The 18,813-nt window shown below is 43.5% G+C and overlaps 1 protein-coding gene across 4 annotated transcripts in view; it reads right to left on the bottom strand.

Annotated features, from left to right (window-relative positions):
* Positions 1-1,046: 1,046 nt before the first annotated feature.
* Positions 1,047-18,813, bottom strand: part of FCHSD2 (FCH and double SH3 domains 2) — a 376,810-nt gene continuing 359,043 nt past the window's right edge. For all 4 annotated transcript variants that reach the window (XM_089678013.1, XM_089678011.1, XM_089678012.1 and 1 more), the window contains 3 exons: positions 18,604-18,736; positions 9,614-9,696; positions 1,047-6,714 (listed from right to left, as the gene is read on the bottom strand). In XM_089678013.1, the coding sequence (XP_089534139.1) occupies positions 6,631-6,714; positions 9,614-9,696; positions 18,604-18,736 (300 nt within the window). In that variant the 3' untranslated portion in view covers positions 1,047-6,630. The remainder of the gene's footprint in view (positions 6,715-9,613; positions 9,697-18,603; positions 18,737-18,813) is intronic.

Raw genomic sequence — 18,813 nt, forward strand, 5'->3', positions numbered from 1 at the left:
ACTTGTACCAGAGTGATGGGAAGAGAAGAGTATGGAGAAGGAAAGGAACTGCTCATGATCCTAAGCATACCACCTCATCAGTGAAGCATGGTGGTGGTAGTGTCATGGCGTGGGCATGTATGGCTGCCAATGGAACTGGTTCTCCAGTATTTATTGATGATGTGACTGCTGACAAAAGCAGCAGGATGAATTCTGAAGTGTTTCGAGAATATTATCTGCTCATATTCAGCCAAATGCTTCACAACTCATTGGACGCCGCTTCACAGTGCAGATGGACAATGGTCCAAAGCATACTGCAAAAGCAACCAAAGAGTTTTTTAAGGGAAAGAAGTGGAATGTTATGCAATGGCCAAGTCAATCACCTGACCTGAATCCGATTGAGCATGCATTTCACTTGCTGAAGACAAAACTGAAGGGAAAATGCCCCAAGAACAAGCAGGAACTGAAGACAGTTGCAGTAGAGGCCTGGCAGAGCATCACCAGGGATGAAACCCAGCGTCTGGTGATGTCTATGTGTTCCAGACTTCAGGCTGTAATTGACTGCAAAGGATTTGCAACCAAGTATTAAAAAGTGAAAGTTTGATTTATGATTATTATTCTGTCCCATTACTTTTGGTCCCTTAACAAGTGGGAGGCACATATGCAAACTGTTGTAATTCCTACACCGTTCACCTGATTTGGATGTAAATACCCTCAAATTAAAGCTGACAGTCTGCAGTTAAAGCACATCTTATTATTTTCATTTCAAATCCATTGTGGTGGTGTATAGAGCCAAAAATGTTAGAATTGTGTCGATGTCCCAATATTTATGGACCTGACTGTAAGACAAATATCCAGACTTGCTAAACCCTGTATGTCAGTGTACTAATCAGGCAATCAGCCACTTCAAAAGGGGGACTGGCAATGGTAGGACTCATGTAGGTCTCAGGAAACATTGATGCGCCTTTGGAAGGTTCCATTTCAACTTATAAATGCATGTGGGTCTTGTTTCAAATACCCCGCAAAGCAAAGAGCTGGTGGCAATGAGTCCTACTGATGATGAGGAATTTTCTTAATGTAATATTTTCAGATTCTATTTTTCTTTTAATTTATTTTCTCAGTTAACGTATTTGACTCATTTTGCCTGCCCTGGATATGCTTCTAAAAGCACAAAAACGCCTCTGGTGTGAACAAGCCCTCAAAGTGTGGCTCAAAGTCAGGAAAACTGGTATGACCAATATAAACGACTTCCTTATTTCTGTCCCATTTCTCTTTAAAATATTCCTCATGTTCTGTGGGGCTCCTGTCTTTGGGTTCTGAATGGCAGAACCCAGTTTTTTTTTTTACTTTTTGGTATATAAACTGTATGACTGTATTCCTCTTTTCACTTCTCTCGCTTGGCTTCTCTCATAAAGCGTTTGTAAATCCAAAACCATTTTTTCAGTATGTTTGAAGTCATGGCTCACTGTATACAGTTTTCTTGAGCAATTCAGTTTTTTGAATGTTTGCAAAGTTTCTTACCTGGGGATCCTACCAGAAACAGCACTTCCTGTTTCAGGCTGACAACACGTAAAGCGGAGTTCCACTCACCCTGTCAAAAAATAAAAGTCAGCAGCTACAAAAACTGTAGCTGCTGACTTTTAAAAAACAGCCTCTTACCTGTCCCTCGGTGTGTCCCCCGAAGCCCGTTTCAACGGCCGTCCTGTATTCCAGGAGGCCGTCATCTTCAGTGTGGGCACCCGGCTGTGACAGCTTTCAGCTTCACAGCCAAATACCCACTGCGCATGCATGAGAAGTGCTGCGCTTCATGAATGGTCCTGTAGTCTTCTGGGACCTGTCACAAATGGCTACAGGGAGGGAGGACACCTTCCGCTTCCAGTCGCCTAGGCGATCGGACTGGAAGTGGGAGCGGGTACCTGTCAAATTCGGGTACACACTCCCTCCCCGCCACCCAAAGGTGCCAATCCTTAAGGGATAGCGGGGGAGCAGTCCTTAAAGCAGAAGTTCCCCTTTTGGTTGGAGCTTCGCTTTAAGCTACCCATCGAAATTTATCCGGTTCAGTAAGGACTGGCTGATTTTCGATCAGTGCGTGGTCCTCGCTAATGAACTTTTGTTGAAGGGAGATGTTGGAAATGATTCCTTGATCTGTGGCTACAGCTGCTGATCAGTGTATTCTGACAGACACAGATGCCGCTGTCAGAATAAAAGGTTCCACTGATGGGTATACCCGAATACTTCTCGGCCGAGCGAAAAAAAACCCCAAAAAAAACAAAACGAAACAGATTCCCCCATCTACACAAGCAAATCCTCCAAGCTGTGACAAGGTATTTTGACAGCGGGGACTCTTTGATGTCAGAATACACTGATCAGCAGCTGCAGCTGATGACTGATGAGCGTTTTCCAGCATAGCCGTTCAACAGAAGTCGATCCTTCTGCTGAACAGGAAGGATCACACACAGATCGAAAATTGGTTGGTCCCTGTTGAACTGGCCAAATGCTGATTTGTCTGTACCCACGTTAATGGTTTATGGCTAGCTTAGACCACTGCTGTGCAATTAGCCACAACATTGTCAATCTGCTGTGTGCACTCCTTCAGTTGGATGTTTGGTTGCTTGTATGATCTACTAGGCAGCTCAATGGTCAACTGAAGGAGCGTTCACAACAGACTGACAACACTTCTGCTAACTGAGAGGTAGGGGTTTAGTGTTGTCAGCCTGAAACAGAATGTGTCGTTACTGGTAGGACCTCCAGGTAACAGAGTTGTTTAAGAAACCTGCATACTGTCCGGAATAAAGCTCAAAATATTAAAAAAATAAACGTTGGGTTTACAAATCCTTTATCTGTCAGCGGGTGTGAGCATGCATGACGGTTACTGAAGCAATGCATTATGGGGCTCAATGAAGAAATACATCCACAGGCATACAGTAATATATAAAAAAGGTCTTGTGAATGAAAGTGTGTGAAGGAAGGACTTATTGTTGCCAACAGGAATACTTTAGAAGCAGGAAAGCCGATTGGTAGTGGTGGGTCGGTGATGAGGGATAGACCCGAAATTTCTGTGTTTTTTTTTTTTTTTCTTTTTTGTTTCCTGTCTCATTAAAAATCACCTACTGGCTCCTAGACTGAATAAACTGGTTCCTAAAATTCCCATTTAATGTGCCGAGAAAAATACATAGGATGCCGTTACTGATCTCCTTCTGAAAATACTAATTACCCGGCTGTCATATCGATCCTCTAGATCACAAACCTTTCTGAGTCACTGACCTGAAACAAGCATGCAACGAAGAGCCAGGACTCGTCTGCATACCACTTCTGGGTCAATGACCGTGCCGAAGATACACGATCAACCAGGCACCCATTTTCAGACTGCAATGGCATCATACATAGGCCCTCCCAGTACAGGATTCTGTTCATTTGACATTCTTTCCTATGACATCACAGAGATTCCTTCAAACACTTTCATGTCCCGTCTGAATTTTAACATCAGCTGGTCTGTAATGCTCAATGGATCAGTTAACCTAAATGTCATCTTGATTCAATAAAAACAGACGCGTACAACATTCATAAGTACGTTGTGATATGTTTCAGAACTGATATGTCCGATAAAGCTGTGACCACCTACAAGTCCTGCCAGGGCATCACACAGCCGAAAACGGCTCATAACAGGGAATGCTGGGGTTTTTGTTGTACTGGGAGGCATCAGATATCTACAGCACTGGACAAGAAAAAAAAAAAAATCTGAATTTTTTGTACAGAATACTAACAAGTACTTTTATACGCACTTCCTTGTAGCTTACAGGTCAATGAAAGGACAAAAAACCTTCATTAAAAAAGCTTAACTAAATGTATGTGAATAGGAGCTCACCATAACGGTGAAGAACCGAGATGAAAATAACTGAGCTACCTATAACCGAAAATAACTGACACAGGTTCTGCTGAGCTAAATGGCAGACTACATGGAAGAAATCCGCTTCATACCTACATTTCACACAATATCAAACACCTAACACTGTAATTTACACTCACCAGTCCTGTAAAAGGTACATATGGGTGCTTGTGATACAAAAAGTGCCTGTAACAGTGGCAGCAGAATATCAAAACGTATGTGGATCAGATACTGAGGGGAGGACAATGTGTCTACACAACACACTTTCTATCAGTAATCGTAAAGCTGAACTCCAGGCACAACATAAATTACTCTACAGCAGTGGTCTCCAGACCCTGGGGGCCAGATGCGGCCCTTTGCTTGCCTTTGGGGCCCTCTTCCTTATACTGTTAAAAGACACTATTCCTTGCCCAATAATGAAGCATAATTCCTGACACTGACATCAACAATGGGGCACTATTTTTCTCAGTGACACCAATGACGGTGCTATTTCTCCCACTGACACCGGCAGTGGGGCACTATTCTTTCCACTGACTCCAATGATGGGAAACTATACCTCTCACTGACACCAATGACAGGGCACTATTCTTCCCAAAGACTTCAATGATGGGGCACTATTCATCCCACTGACGCCAGAGATGGGGCACTATTCCTCCCACTGATACCAATGATGGGACACTATTCCTCCCACTGATACCAATGATGAGGCACTATTCCTCCCACTGACACCAATGATGGGGCACTATTCCTCCCACTGATACCAATGATGGGACACTATTCCTTCCACTGATACCAATGATGGGGCACTATTCCTCCCACTGACACCAATGATGGGGCACTATTCCTCCCACTGACACCAATGATGGGACACTATTCCTCCCACTGATACCAATGATGGGGCACTATTCCTCCCACTGACACCAATGATGGGACACTATTCCTCCCACTGATACCAATGATGGGGCACTATTCCTCCCACTGATACCAATGATGGGACACTATTCCTTCCACTGATACCAATGATGGGGCACTATTCCTCCCACTGACACCAATGATGGGACACTATTCCTCCCACTGATACCAATGATGGGACACTATTCCTCCCACTGATACCAATGATGGGGCACTATTCCTCCCACTGATACCAATGATGGGGCACTATTCCTTCCACTGACACCAATGATGGGGCACTATCCCTCCCACTGATACCAATGATGGGGCACTATTTCTCCCACTGATACCAATGATGGGCCACTATTCTGTCCACTGATTCCAATGATGGGAAACTATACCTCTCACTGACACCAATGATGGGGCACTATTCCTCCCACTGATACCAATGATGGGGCACTATTCCTCCCACTGATACCAATGATAGGCACTATTCCTCCCACTGATACCAATGATGGGGCACTATTCTTCCCAAAGACTTCAATGATGGGGCACAATTCATCCCACTGACACCAGAGATGGGGCACTATTCCTCTCACAGATTCCAATGATGGGGCACTATTCCTCCCACTGACACCAATGATGGGGAACTATTCCTCCCACTTACACCAATAATGAGGCACTATTCCTTTCACTGACACCAATGATGGGATACAATTCCTCCCTCTAATACCAAAGATGCACTGTTTACTCCTACTGATGCCAGTGCAGTTTCTACTCCCACTGGCCAGTCTGGCCCCCTTAAAGCCTGAAGGTCAGTAAACTGGCCCTTTGTTTGGAGACCCCTGCTCTAAAGTAACAAAGAATATAAATCCACTTTGTGTGTGCCAAATTGTCTTTGCAAACTCAGATGTTACGTTGTAAAAGTTGCAGTGACATCGTCACTGTGCTGTACATAGAAAGCAGAGCTATGGGAGGGACCCAGCAGACTCCGTCCACTACAGGCCTTCTGTAGAAAAATACAGGAGTGGGAGGAGACAAGACCAGTCATCCTGCACACAGAGAGAGAGAGCAGCAGTGACTGGTCTTTATTACGGGAATTCCTGCAGGGAGGGCTTACAATGGATTTCTGCACAGATCTGATAGAAAGACACAGGCCACTCTAAGTTTCAAGGAAGAATACACATGATGCTTGTTTTTAGACAATAGTTGTTTAGCCCGCAGTTCAGCTTTAAAGAAAGACCCTGAGACTTTCCTGCACAAAGCAGACTTATCCGATTAGTAACTGCACTGGAGATGAATCCTTCTCAAGCCTATCATCAGCCTAAAATGGTCCATTCCAGCAAGCTGTAGGCTCTACGGCAAAACCAAACACAATGGCAATCACAACACAAAACTTGAAACTCTGAGCATTACTAGCTCCTCCATAACAAAAGGCAATATGAATTTTAGGTTCACTGATCCATTACTTTTATAAAGGTTGAACTGGTATTTTTTTTTTTTTTTTACCAGGGGAGATATGTCTGAAAACGGACAAAAATAAGGAAAATTTAAAACTTTAGAAAGAAAAAAAAAAAAGAAGCAAAATCTTGTTTTTTTGTGTCTCTCAAGAAAGTGCCAGAGCTGCACTACCCCACCGCTGCTATGACTGCGCCTGCGATTGCACTTACAACCCCATTAGCGTCCACTCAGGGAGCTCAGATTCCACTTGAATCAAAACATAAAAACAAAAACAAAAAAAAAAGGCACAAAAATGTCCATCGTGTGTTCTCAGTCCCGTCTTTCAGGATCTCGACATGCAGAAGGTGCCTAAAAAAATCCGGACCAAATGACGCATTTGGCCCGCGATTGCAGCAGTTTTCCAGACGCCGTTGTTAAACCAACGTAATTTCTACATCTTCCGTCTTTTCTGGCTGCCGCCGGTGAGCCTGTGTGGGCGGTGGTGGGGCCGCTCGCACCTGCATAGAGAAAGAAGAAAACACAATAAGCCCTGAGGTCCAACCTGCGCCCCATTGCCTATTATTGTGCAGCCCTCGGGATCCCTGCAGACACCATTGTGTGTTACTCAGAAAATATTCCTTAGACTGGCTTCTAGTAGTCAGTGGTTTCCTTCCTTTTACGTTGTCTTACTTTATGTACTGTTAATTTACTTTCTCTTTTTATGTTTTTTTTTCCTTTGATCTCTTATAAAGGATCTGGATGGCAGAAATATCAAATGTGGCACAAGTATTTTTTTGAGGGGGCTGTAGGGAGCATACATGTGGCAGCATTGATTAGTAAAGGGGCTGTAACAGGAGTGATCTCTAGCAGTTTCGTGCCTCCAGTCTATGATATTCTCCTGAAAAATATCCTCAGTCTCCAACAGTACCTATAGCATGTCTGCACTATCTCATGTAGCATGCCTTCTGTGTTTACTAGCTCCCATAGAACCCCTGTAGTCTCTATCTCTTGTAGTATGTCCCCTGTAGTCTCCAACCATGTCTTGTGGCATGCCCGTAGTCTCCATCCATCTCGTGTCATACCCCTAGACTCCAATCATCTCTTGTGGCATGCCCCTAGTCTCCAACCATGTCTTTTGGCATACCCCTAGTCTCCAATCATCTCTTGTGGCATGCCCCTAGTCTCCAATCATCTCTTGTGGCATGCCCCTAGTCTCCAACCATGTCTTGTGGCATGCCCCTAGTCTCCAACCATGTCTTGTGGCATGCCCCTAGTCTCCAATCATCTCTTGTGGCATGCCCCTAGTCTCCAAACCATGTCTTGTGGCATACCCCTAGTCTCCAACCATTTCTCGTGGCATGCCCCTAGTCTCCAACCATTATTTCTCATGGCATGCCCCTAGTCTCCAACCATTATTTCTCGTGGCATGCCCCTAGTCTCCAACCATTATTTCTCATGGCATGCCCCTAGTCTCCAACCATTTCTCGTGGCATGCCCCTAGTCTCCAACCATTTCTTGTGTTATGCCCCTAGTCTCCAACCATTATTTCTCGTGGCATGCCCCTAGTCTCCAACCATTATTTCTCGTGGCATGCCCCTAGTCTCCAACCATTTCTCGTGGCATGCCCCTAGTCTCCAACCATTTCTCGTGGCATGCCCCTAGTCTCCAACCATTTCTCGTGGCATGCCCCTAGTCTCCAACCATTTCTCGTGGCATGCCCCTAGTCTCCAACCATGTCTTGTGACATGCCCCTAGTCTCCAATCATCTCTTGTGGCATGCCCCTAGTCTCCAAACCATGTCTTGTGGCATACCCCTAGTCTCCAACCATTTCTCGTGGCATGCCCCTAGTCTCCAACCATTATTTCTCATGGCATGCCCCTAGTCTCCAACCATTATTTCTCGTGGCATGCCCCTAGTCTCCAACCATTATTTCTCGTGGCATGCCCCTAGTCTCCAACCATTATTTCTCATGGCATGCCCCTAGTCTCCAACCATTTCCCGTGGCATGCCCCTAGTCTCCAACCATTTCTCGTGGCATGCCCCTAGTCTCCAAACCATGTCTTGTGGCATACCCCTAGTCTCCAACCATTATTTCTCGTGGCATGCCCCTAGTCTCCAACCATTATTTCTCGTGGCATGCCCCTAGTCTCCAACCATTATTTCTCGTGGCATGCCCCTAGTCTCCAACCATTATTTCTCATGGCATGCCCCTAGTCTCCAACCATTTCTCGTGGCATGCCCCTAGTCTCCAACCATTTATTGTGGTATGCCCCTAGTCTCCAACCATTTCTCGTGGCATGCCCCTAGTCTCCAACCATTATTTATCGTGGCATGCCCCTAGTCTCCAACCATTATTTCTCGTGGCATGCCCCTAGTCTCCAACCATTTCTCGTGGCATGCCCCTAGTCTCCAACCATTTCTCATGGCATGCCCCTAGTCTCCAACCATTTCTCGTGGCATGCCCCTAGTCTCCAACCATTTCTCGTGGCATGCACCTAGTCTCCAACCATTTCTCGTGGCATGCACCTAGTCTCCAACCATTCTCGTGGCATGCCCCTAGTCTCCAACCATTTCTCGTGGCATGCCCCTAGTCTCCAACCATTATTTCTCGTGGCATGCCACTAGTCTCCAACCATTTTTTGTGGTATGCCCGTAGTTTCTGACCATCTACTGTAGAAGCAATGGAGTACTGTCAGTGATACTTTTTTTATTTGCACTAACATACAATTTTGAGGACAAGCTTTCGGGGAATGTCCCTTTCTTCAGTACTCAATTGTTTCTGGTGCAAGTGCACTAATACGGCTACAATCACAATATTGACCATCTACTGTACAAAGACTGCAGCCCCTGCCCCTCTTTTGAAGCATGTATGCAGTCTTTGACAGTTTTCTGTAGTATTACATTTCTGATTATTATGTGTGGCCCTTTGGTAATTTTAGGGTCACATTTGAGGCCCCTTTTACCAAGAAAGTTGACAGTCACAGCAATAAACCAAAGGCATGACAATAAATCAAACTGTTGAAGTAATGAGGCCCTTTAAAAGACACTGGTCATGTGATCACTGTTGAAGATCAGTAGTAGTGGGAAGGTGTCAGAGTTCCCACAGGGCTGCTGACCGGCTGCTCAAACATCAGACCCCATGTACTAAAAACCATCTGACCACTCCGGCATGTCATCAGCAGACTGGCAATTGATCACCAGACCAGTATAGGAAAGATCTTGCTACCCTCCTTCTTCTGTAACAATTATGCTGCATTCTCTCTCCATTTGTAGAGTTTTCCATTTACTTTAGTACTCCTACACTACAGAGAATGCAGCAGGAAGAGTGAGACTTCCTTGTTAGGCTTTGCTATAAAAATATTAGGGAGTAAAGTTTGTAATAGATAATGGTAATAGAGTTGATGAAAAACACTTACAGGGCGTAGCTTGCCTTGATATCCATCGGGGGTGATCCGTGGAGGGTGCGACGTTGACGGGGATTCCAAGTTTATGTTATTTTCTGCAAAAAGAAAAAACAATTATCATTTGGACTACCACATTACATACACTGATCACCAATTACATTATGACCACTGACGGGTAACATAAATTACATTTATCTTGTTACAATGGCATCTGAAAGTGGGTGGGATATATGAGGCAGCTAGTGAACATGTTGTCCCTGAAGAAGATGTGTTGAAAGCAGAAAAAAATTAACAAGGTAAGGATTTGAACGACTTTGACAAGGGCCAAATTGTAATGGCTAGAGAACTGGGTCACAGCAATTCCAAAACTGCAGCACTTGTGGGATGTTCCTGGTCTGCAATGGTCAGGACTGACCAAAAGTGGTCCAAGGAAGGAAAACCAGCCAAGGCTCATTGGTGCACATTAGGAATGAAGGCTGGCCTGTGGAGGCTGAAAACCTTAATGCTGGTTTTAATATTGTCAGAACACACAGTGCATCTCAGTTTGTTGTGTATGGGGCTGTGTAGCTGCAGACCAGTCAGCGTACCCATGCCCACAGCCAAAAGCCCCTACAGGGGGCACGTAAGTATCAGAACTGAACCATGGAGAAATGGAAGAAGGTGGCCTGGTCTGATGAATTCAAGAACAGTTTGAGGAACATGACATCAAGTTTGAGGTGTGGACTTGGACTCCAAATTCTCCAGATCTCAGTTGATTGGAACATCTGTGGGATGTGCCGGAAAGTTTGATCTGTGCGCTACGTACGGCACAGCATACCTTAAGAGGTCTAGTGGAATTAGTGGAATCCATACCTCGTTGGGTTATGTGTGGTAAAAATGTTATGGCTGATCGTTGTGTGTATGTGGGTATGAGTCTATCAGCATTGCACATCTCGATTTGGCAATATTTGCCCACTCTTCCTTGCAAAAACACTCCAAATCTTTCAGATTTTGAGGGCATCTCCTGTGCATAGCCCTCATCAGATCACCCCACAGATTTTCGATCAGATTCAGGTCTTGGCTCTGGCTGGGCCATTGCAAAACTTTCATCTTCTTCTGGTGAAGCCATTCCTTTGTTGATTTGAATGCATGCTTTGGGTGACTGTCATGCTGAAAGATGAAGTTCCTCTTCATGTTCAACTTTCTAGCAGAAGCCTGAAGGTTTTGTACCAATATTGACTGGTATTTGGAACTGTTCATAATTCCCTCTACCTTGACTAAGGCCTCAGTTCCAGCTGAAGAAAAACAGCCCCAAAGCATGATGCTGCCACCACCATGCTTCACTGTGGGTATGGTGTTCTTTTGGTGATGTGCAGTGTTGTTTTTGCGTCAAACATATCTTTTGGAATTATGGCCAAAAAGTTCAGCCTTGGTTTCATCAGATCATAACACATTTTCCCACATGCTTTTGGGAGACTTCAGATGTGTTTTTGCAAAATTTAGCCGGGCTTCTGTCTTGCCACTCTACCCCATAGCTCAAACACTGGGCTATGGGGTAGAATGCGGGAGATTGTTGTCACATACTACACAGGCAGATATTCCTGCAGCTCCTTTAATGTTGGTGTAGGCCTCTTGGCAGCCTCCCAGACCAGTTTTCTTCTCGTCTTTCCACCAATTTTGGAGGGACATCTAGTTCTTGGTAATGTCACTGTTGCGTCATATTTTCGCCACTTGATGATGACTGTCTTCACTGTGTTCCATGGTATTTCTAATGCCTTGGAAATTCTTCTGTACCCTTCTCCTGACTGATACCTTCTAACAATGAGATCCCTCTGATGCTTTGGAAGCTCTCTGCGGACCATGGATTTTGCTGTAGGATGCGACTAAGAAAATGTCAGGAAAGACCTACTAGAACAGCTGAACTTTATTTGGGGTTAATCAGAGGCACTTTAAATGATAACAGGTGTGTACTGACTCCTATCTAACATGATTTTAAATGTGATTGCTTAATTCTGAACACAGCTACATCCCCAGTTATAAGAGGGTCTGTGCACTTATGCAACCACATTATTTTAGTTTTTTTATGTTTACTTCCCTCCCTAAAAGTTTTCTGTTTTTCAATTGAGTTGTGCAGTCTATAGGTCACATTAAAGGTGGAAAAGGTTCTGAAATTATTTATCTTCGTCTCATTGTTTTACATCACAGAAACCTGACATTTTAACAGGGGTGTGTAGACTTTTTATACTGTGTGTGTGTGTATATATATATATATATATATATATATATATATATATATATATATATATAAAAGGTCTATCTGTCTGACAGTGAAAAGGTGAGCACAACACAATTTCTAGGTGAATGGTCTATAATTGATATAATCTTAGTAGCTGTTCTCCAGGGATGCTGACTGCACAGTCTGACATACAGCCAGTACGGGAGAACTTCCAAAACTCTACATGAAATTACAAATATTTCAAACTACAGAACAGCCAGAATTTAAGTTTATTTAAGTTTCATAAAATATTCTGGTAGATGCTACAGTGCAGTACTTTTTTTTTTCATTTGGATATAGTGGTTACAGTTTGTCTAGTGTTTACCACTCTACAAGGCTCTGTTAAAAAGATTTCCCCTCTGAAACGCAGATCAGTAGGAGGCATGGGTTTTCCCAACTTAAGAGATTGCTACACGGCGTCTCTTCAAGACCAACTTAAATATTGTTTTTTACCTTCGCATCTGAATCATTGGCGTTCATTGGAGAGTAACCGGGTTTCATCCAATCTTTATAATTTGTTACTGATTAGTAGGGATAAAAGTCCAGCTTATTTTTTAGATCACCCAACCATCTCTACTACAATACAAGCATGGCAGGAATTTAATAAACTCTGTACCACTTCAACTAATTGTAAACAAATCCCTGTCCCTCTAAACTCTTTTTTTAACGCCAGACATTTCATTTACAAAATGGCCTCATTACTATTAGTGACATTTCGAACTAAAAATGACTTTGTTCATTTGAGGAACTAGTTTGAGAATATTCCTCACCAAAATAAGAATTACACACATATATGAATGGGGCCATGTATCATGAGATTTTGAGTGTAAACCTCCTTCCATCAGCAAGGGCATTGAAGATGAAACGTGGCTGGGTCTACCAACATGACAATGATCCCAAACATACCACCCGGGCAACGAAGGAGTGGCTTCCTAAGAAGCATTTCTAGGTCCTGGAGTGGCCTAGCCAGCCTCCAGATCTCAACCCCATAGAAAACCTTTGGAGGGAGTTGAAAGTCCATGTTGCCCAGCGACAGCCCCAAAACATCACTGCTCTAGAGGAGATCTGCATGGAGGAATGGGCCAACATACCAGCAACAGTGTGTGCCAACCTTGTGAAGACTTACAGGAAACGTTTGACCTCTGTCATTGCCAACAAAGGATATATAACAAAGTATTGAGATGAACTTTTCATATTGACCAAATACTTATTTTCCACCATAATTTGCACATAAATTCTTTCCAAATCAGCCAATGTGATTGTCTGGATTTTTTTCTCATTTTGTCTCTCATAGTTGAGGTCTACCTATGATGCCAATTACAGGCCTCTCTCATCTTTTTAAGTGGGAGAACTTGCACAATTGGTGGCTGACTAAATACTTTTTTGCCCCACTGTATAAGGCTACTTCATTTTCTACAGAGCCAAAATATTATAACATTAATGGTCCCAACCAAAGCATGGTCTTACTGGAATTCGATTGATCTTAAAAGCGAAGGGCATTTCTTTATTTTATGACTTGCTCCACGCTAAATCAACATTTGCTAAAACTCCACAATTACTTCAATGGGAAAGAGATCTCAATTGCTCATATACTGATGCCCAATGGGAAAAAAGCAATTATTTGTAACTACCAATATTCCAGATGCTTCAACTATTGGGAGATGGCACAGAAAATTCATTTGAGATGGTATTTTACTCCTTATTTGTTAGCAAAAATCTCTCCTGAAGCTTCCAGTGATTGTTGGAGGGGATGTAGGAGTACAGGTACATTACTTCATATGAACCGGTGTAAGGGTACTGTCCACGGCAGAAGTTCTGGCATTTCTGCCAGTACTCTACATGGCCGCAGAAGTACACATCAGCCTCAGTCTGGTGCCAGACAGCCTTTATAAGGAGGTTCATCACTTCCTCTAGTTGCTGGATGATCTATAGCTCTCCGTGCCCTGTTCCTGTGATTCTGACTTGTGATTTGCTGTTACTGACTCGGCTTGCTCCTGGACCTGTCTACTCTGATTTACCCCTGATCTGACCTCGGCCTGGCTTACGGATACTCTCTCGCTCCTCTGTCAATGACCTTGGTTATCCCATCTGACTACGTCTGCTCTGATTCTCACCTGGTACCTGACCTTGGCTTGAACCGACTACCCAGGAAACATCTAAATCCCGGAAGGGCTTGCATACCACGCACAGGCGCCTCCTGTCTGCAGACCTATCTCCGTGCACCAGCTGTGCTTCTGAGTGGACCACCAACCAGCACTCCTACAGGTGACCTGTGCAACTTTGGGCCAGACTCCCGCTGTCCCACTCTCAGGGGAGTCCGAAACTTAGCCGCAAGGGAAGCCCTCTCTCCATTGACCTCCATCACCATGTATGTGATATCCAGTCTTGTCTTCATCTTCGTAGCTTTTGGGCCAAAATATTTAAACTACTGTCTCATGTAACAGGATTTATAAACTAAACTAACAGTAGAACTAGCCATCCTCAGTATCAACATTACTCAGATTCCTATACCTCTTCGACCTATCTTTATGCAGGTCAGCTAGAGCAAAATTAATGAGAAAAGAGAAATCTAATGAAGTCCCAAATGTGAGAGAAGCAATTAAACAAGTAAATTACAGTTCCGAATATGAACAAATTATGGCATTTAAAGATGGTAAAGTTGCACAACTTGATGCTTATCGGAGGGCGTGGAGATCCTTTCACAAAAGCCCTTAATCCAATGACACACTACTGCTATACTGTAGTTTCCCCCCACTGAGTATATTTTCTCTTTCTGGGTTTGGTTGAAACAACTCCAAGTTACAAATGGGTTACCTGTAATAATATACAAATTTTTTTGGAAAATAAACCATTAAATGGTACCCACTTATAAGATGTGAAGTAACAGTCTAACTAAAAGATGCTTTATTCATTTTATACAAAAAGGACATTATATGTTTTTTCAATATGAATGTTCACTTGCAATGAATCATATTCATACTTATATTTATGACTAATGTTGTTAATTGAAGTTAAATTATAAGAAATGTCTTCGTGTTCCATATCTTTTTAACATAACCAAGATTTCTTTGTAAATCCTCAATAAATATTATTATTGAAGAAAAAACAAAAAAACAAAAACGTACTTCACTTAACGGTAACAAGTTTCATTAGATGGCAGCACAGTGGCTAAATGGTTAGCACTTCCGCCTGGCAGTACTAGGGGTCATTGGTTTGAATCCCAACCACGGCACCACCTGCCTGGAGTTTGCATGTTCTCCTGTGCATGCGTGGGTTTCCTCCCACACTCCAAAGACATGCTGGTAGGTTAACTGAATCCTGACTAAATTGGCCATAGTATATGAATGTGAGTTAGGGACCTTCGTTTGTACGCCCCTTGAGGGTTAGGGACTGATGTGAATGTACAATATATACGTAAAGCGCTGCGCAAATTGATGGCGCTGTATAAGTACCTGAAATAAATAAATTAGATGGGGAGTAAGAAAATCTCCTTTTTCTGTGGAAGATTTTTCCTAAACCTCCTGTATGGTAATACCATTGTCACCGGCACAGAGAGCAAGGTGAAATCTCTCCCTAATGAAGTCATGAGACCCAGCATGAGTTCTAATCCTTCCCCACTCTACCCAAAACTGAAAATAATAAATGTTTTGGCTGAACATACACTATAAGCTGTACTGTATTATAAATATGGAGGGGCAGCACATCAAATACGTAGTTAGCACTCTTGGCTTGAAGCTCTGTATTCTAGGCCTCATGCACATGGGCTTATAAAAATAGGCAGCATATTTTCTGCCACAAAAAAACACCTCTAATTATACAATATGTATGTGCATTTGTTTGATTATGGCATTTGAGAATAAATGCATTCTGCTGGCCAGAATATTAATTTATTCTGCCACTGGAATACATTTACCTGCAAACGCCAGTGTCTGAACACTTTTTTCTGCTCAAAAGCTCCAAACAGAATGCATCTTTGGTGGGTTTTTTTTCTGCCTGTAAAGGCTCCTCTTGAAACAAGGCTGTATACACCAGTGTGTGCATGGGCACATAGGCTACCATACAGATGCTTCTACAGGCATAAAAATCCAACACACCCAATGCCTGTATAAGTGGTGTTTTTTAGGCTCTGGGTGTCCTTAAAGCGGAGCTCCACCCAGCAGTGGAAGTTCCGCTTTAAGTCTTTGTCCCCCGCTCCCCATTAAGGATTGGCACCTTTGGGGAGCGGGTACCCGAATTTGACAGGTACCCGCTCCTCATTCCGCTGTGATCGCCTAAGGGAATTGAGAGCGGAAGTTGTCCTCCCCCCCCATGTTTAGCACTTGAGCGTTAATTCATTTCAATGGCCAAAATATTATTGCTGCCAGGGAAATTAACTAAAGCGGAGTTCCACCCAAAAGGGGAAGTTCTGCTTTAAAGATTGGTCCCCTGCTCCCCATTAAGGATTGGCACATTAGGGGGGGCGGGTACGTAAATTTGACAGGTACCCGCTCCCACTGCGATCGCCTAGGCGATTGGAAATGGAAATTGTCCTCCTACCCTCCCTCCCTGTAGCCTTCTGGGACACATGACAGGTCCCAGAACACTTCGGGGCCATTCACAAAGAGCAGCGCTTCTTGCGCATGCGCAGTGGGCACCCGGCTGTCAAGCCGCAAGCTGTCACAGCCTGGTGCCCACACTAAAGATGCCGGCGCCAGGGAGAGAAGACGGCTGGTGAAACCAATGGTGGTGAAGACGCCGCTGGAGACTGAGCGACAGGCAAGTGGCTATATTTTAAAAGTCAGCAGCTACAGTTTTTGTAGCTGCTGACTTTAATTTTTTTTTTTTCAGGTGGAACTCTGCTTTAATCCCATCAGAGAGACAATCTGCATGGAGTATGTTCTCCTTGTGTTGCAGGCTTTCAAAATCACTGAAACCATACTGGTAGCAGAACTGGTATCTGACCATTCTGGCCCAAGGATCTATGGTAAGGCTCAGGATTGTGAGCTATTCTTGGTCAAGGACTGAAACGAATGGTCCTATGAACTTTGTATACAAATAAGAAATAAACTGTTTAAAGGAAGTACTTTGTGGCATAAAAGTCTACCAGCATTACAGCAGTGTTCTGTGCTTTCTGAAAAGCTGTGGATCCCTCCTGCTCTTAGCTAAGCTGTCTCTTAAAGCTTCATAAAAAAATAGTGCAGCGCTATGGGTATGATGTAGGTCAAAGCAAGACTAAAAGTCAAAATGTCTAAACGCATAATATCACATGCAATAAGTCAAGGCAAGAAAAAAAATTATATAAAAATAGTTCCGTGTTTTCATTAGAGTCTTAAAAAAGTGCTTTTCTTATAAAACCGTGGTGCTGTTCCAAGTAATATAGGGGGACTGTGCACTCACCAGATGCACAATAAAAATGTGCATTGAACAAAGATTCACAGAAGCTTCCTTCAGGATCTGGTCTGGAATAGGGGAAGTTGTCCTCCCTCTGGATGATTGGTCTGGTCAGGGACAGCTGGAATGAATCCTCCCTCTAGGTGGGTAGTGACGGTGGGAACCCTCAGGGTGGTAAGAAGAAGATTCAATAGGCTGGAGGTCCTCTTAAGGGATAGATGGATGTATGTCTCCTGGGTGTAGGATCTCCTTTCTCCAAAATCTTACAAAGAGCTTCCCTTCAGTGATGTGTTGTCCATGCTCCCCCTCGTCACTCCTTTGCTGAGGTCTCCATCTTCTCCTGAAGTCTACTCTATTGAAACTAACACATGAATTCCACCAACTTCCTGCACTCACTTCCTACTTTCCGAGTATCAAGTGGAAGGGTTTACCTCAGTAGCCAGTGTCTCCTATACAATACTCCTCTCTGACTTCCTCGTATCAGTCCTGGGCCAGGACTGATACGAGGAAGTCAGAGAGGAGCATTCTATAGGAGACACTGGCTACTGAGGTAAACCCTTCCACTTGATACTCGGAAAGTAGGAAGTGAGTGCAGGAAGTTGGTGGAATTCATTCCAGGTGTCCCTGACCAGACCAATCATCCAGAGGGAGGACAACTTCCCCTATTCCAGACCAGATCCTGAAGGAAGCTTCTGTGGATCTTTGTTCAATGCACATTTTTATTGTGCATCTGGTGAGTGCCCAATCCCCTATATTACTTGGAACAACGCCACGGTTTTATAAGAAAAGCACTTTATAAGACTCTAATGAAAACACAGAACTATTTTTATATAATTTTTTTTCTTGCTGTGACTTATTGCATGTGATATTATGCGTTTAGACATTTTGATTTTCTAGTCTTGTTTTAACTGACGTGCTATTGTGCGTTTAGACATTTTGACTTTTAGTCTTGCTTTGACCTACATCATACCCATAGCGCTGCACTTTTTTTTTTATGAAGTTTTATTAGGGTTTTCACTTGGTTACCTTGAGTGTCCAGCAGCTTACCCTTCAAGAGCGCTCACTTTTATACCATTTTTTACATGTCTCTTAAAGCTGATTCATGTTATCCCTTGAATTGATTCTGTTGTACATATGAATGGTATTTAGGCAGTTTGCAGAAGGAGGCCAGCACCAGAACTGATGCTCATTCACAGTCCTATGAACACAGATATTATAAATGAACCTGCAAAGCTTTTGGCTCTGCAGAGGAGTGTTCCCCTGAAATGATATAATACGGTAGGTGTGTGAGACTCTCTAAAATGGCTACATAATAGGTAGGTAAATCAACTATTATAAATGTACTTCAGCAGTGCATTTAGCAGCATTTCCTCCTTACCAGTGACAGACGGGGATCGGGGGAAGTATAGGGAGCCCCGTGCCTTGTCTGGACTGAATATGGGGCTGGTAGGAGGCTGGTCGTAGAGCGGCAGAGGAGGGAGGGACGTCTGGGGTTTCGGTAAAGGAGATACCTGTAAATGAAGAGCAATCATGGTTTCAGAAAGACACTGCTAATGTAAATCCTGAACTTTTAATCAAACAGGAACAC

The sequence above is a fragment of the Staurois parvus genome, unplaced genomic scaffold (assembly GCF_062004578.1).
Source record: "Staurois parvus isolate SC_StPar_1 unplaced genomic scaffold, SC_StPar_1.0 ptg000196l, whole genome shotgun sequence".
Taxonomy (NCBI): Eukaryota; Metazoa; Chordata; class Amphibia; order Anura; family Ranidae; genus Staurois; species Staurois parvus.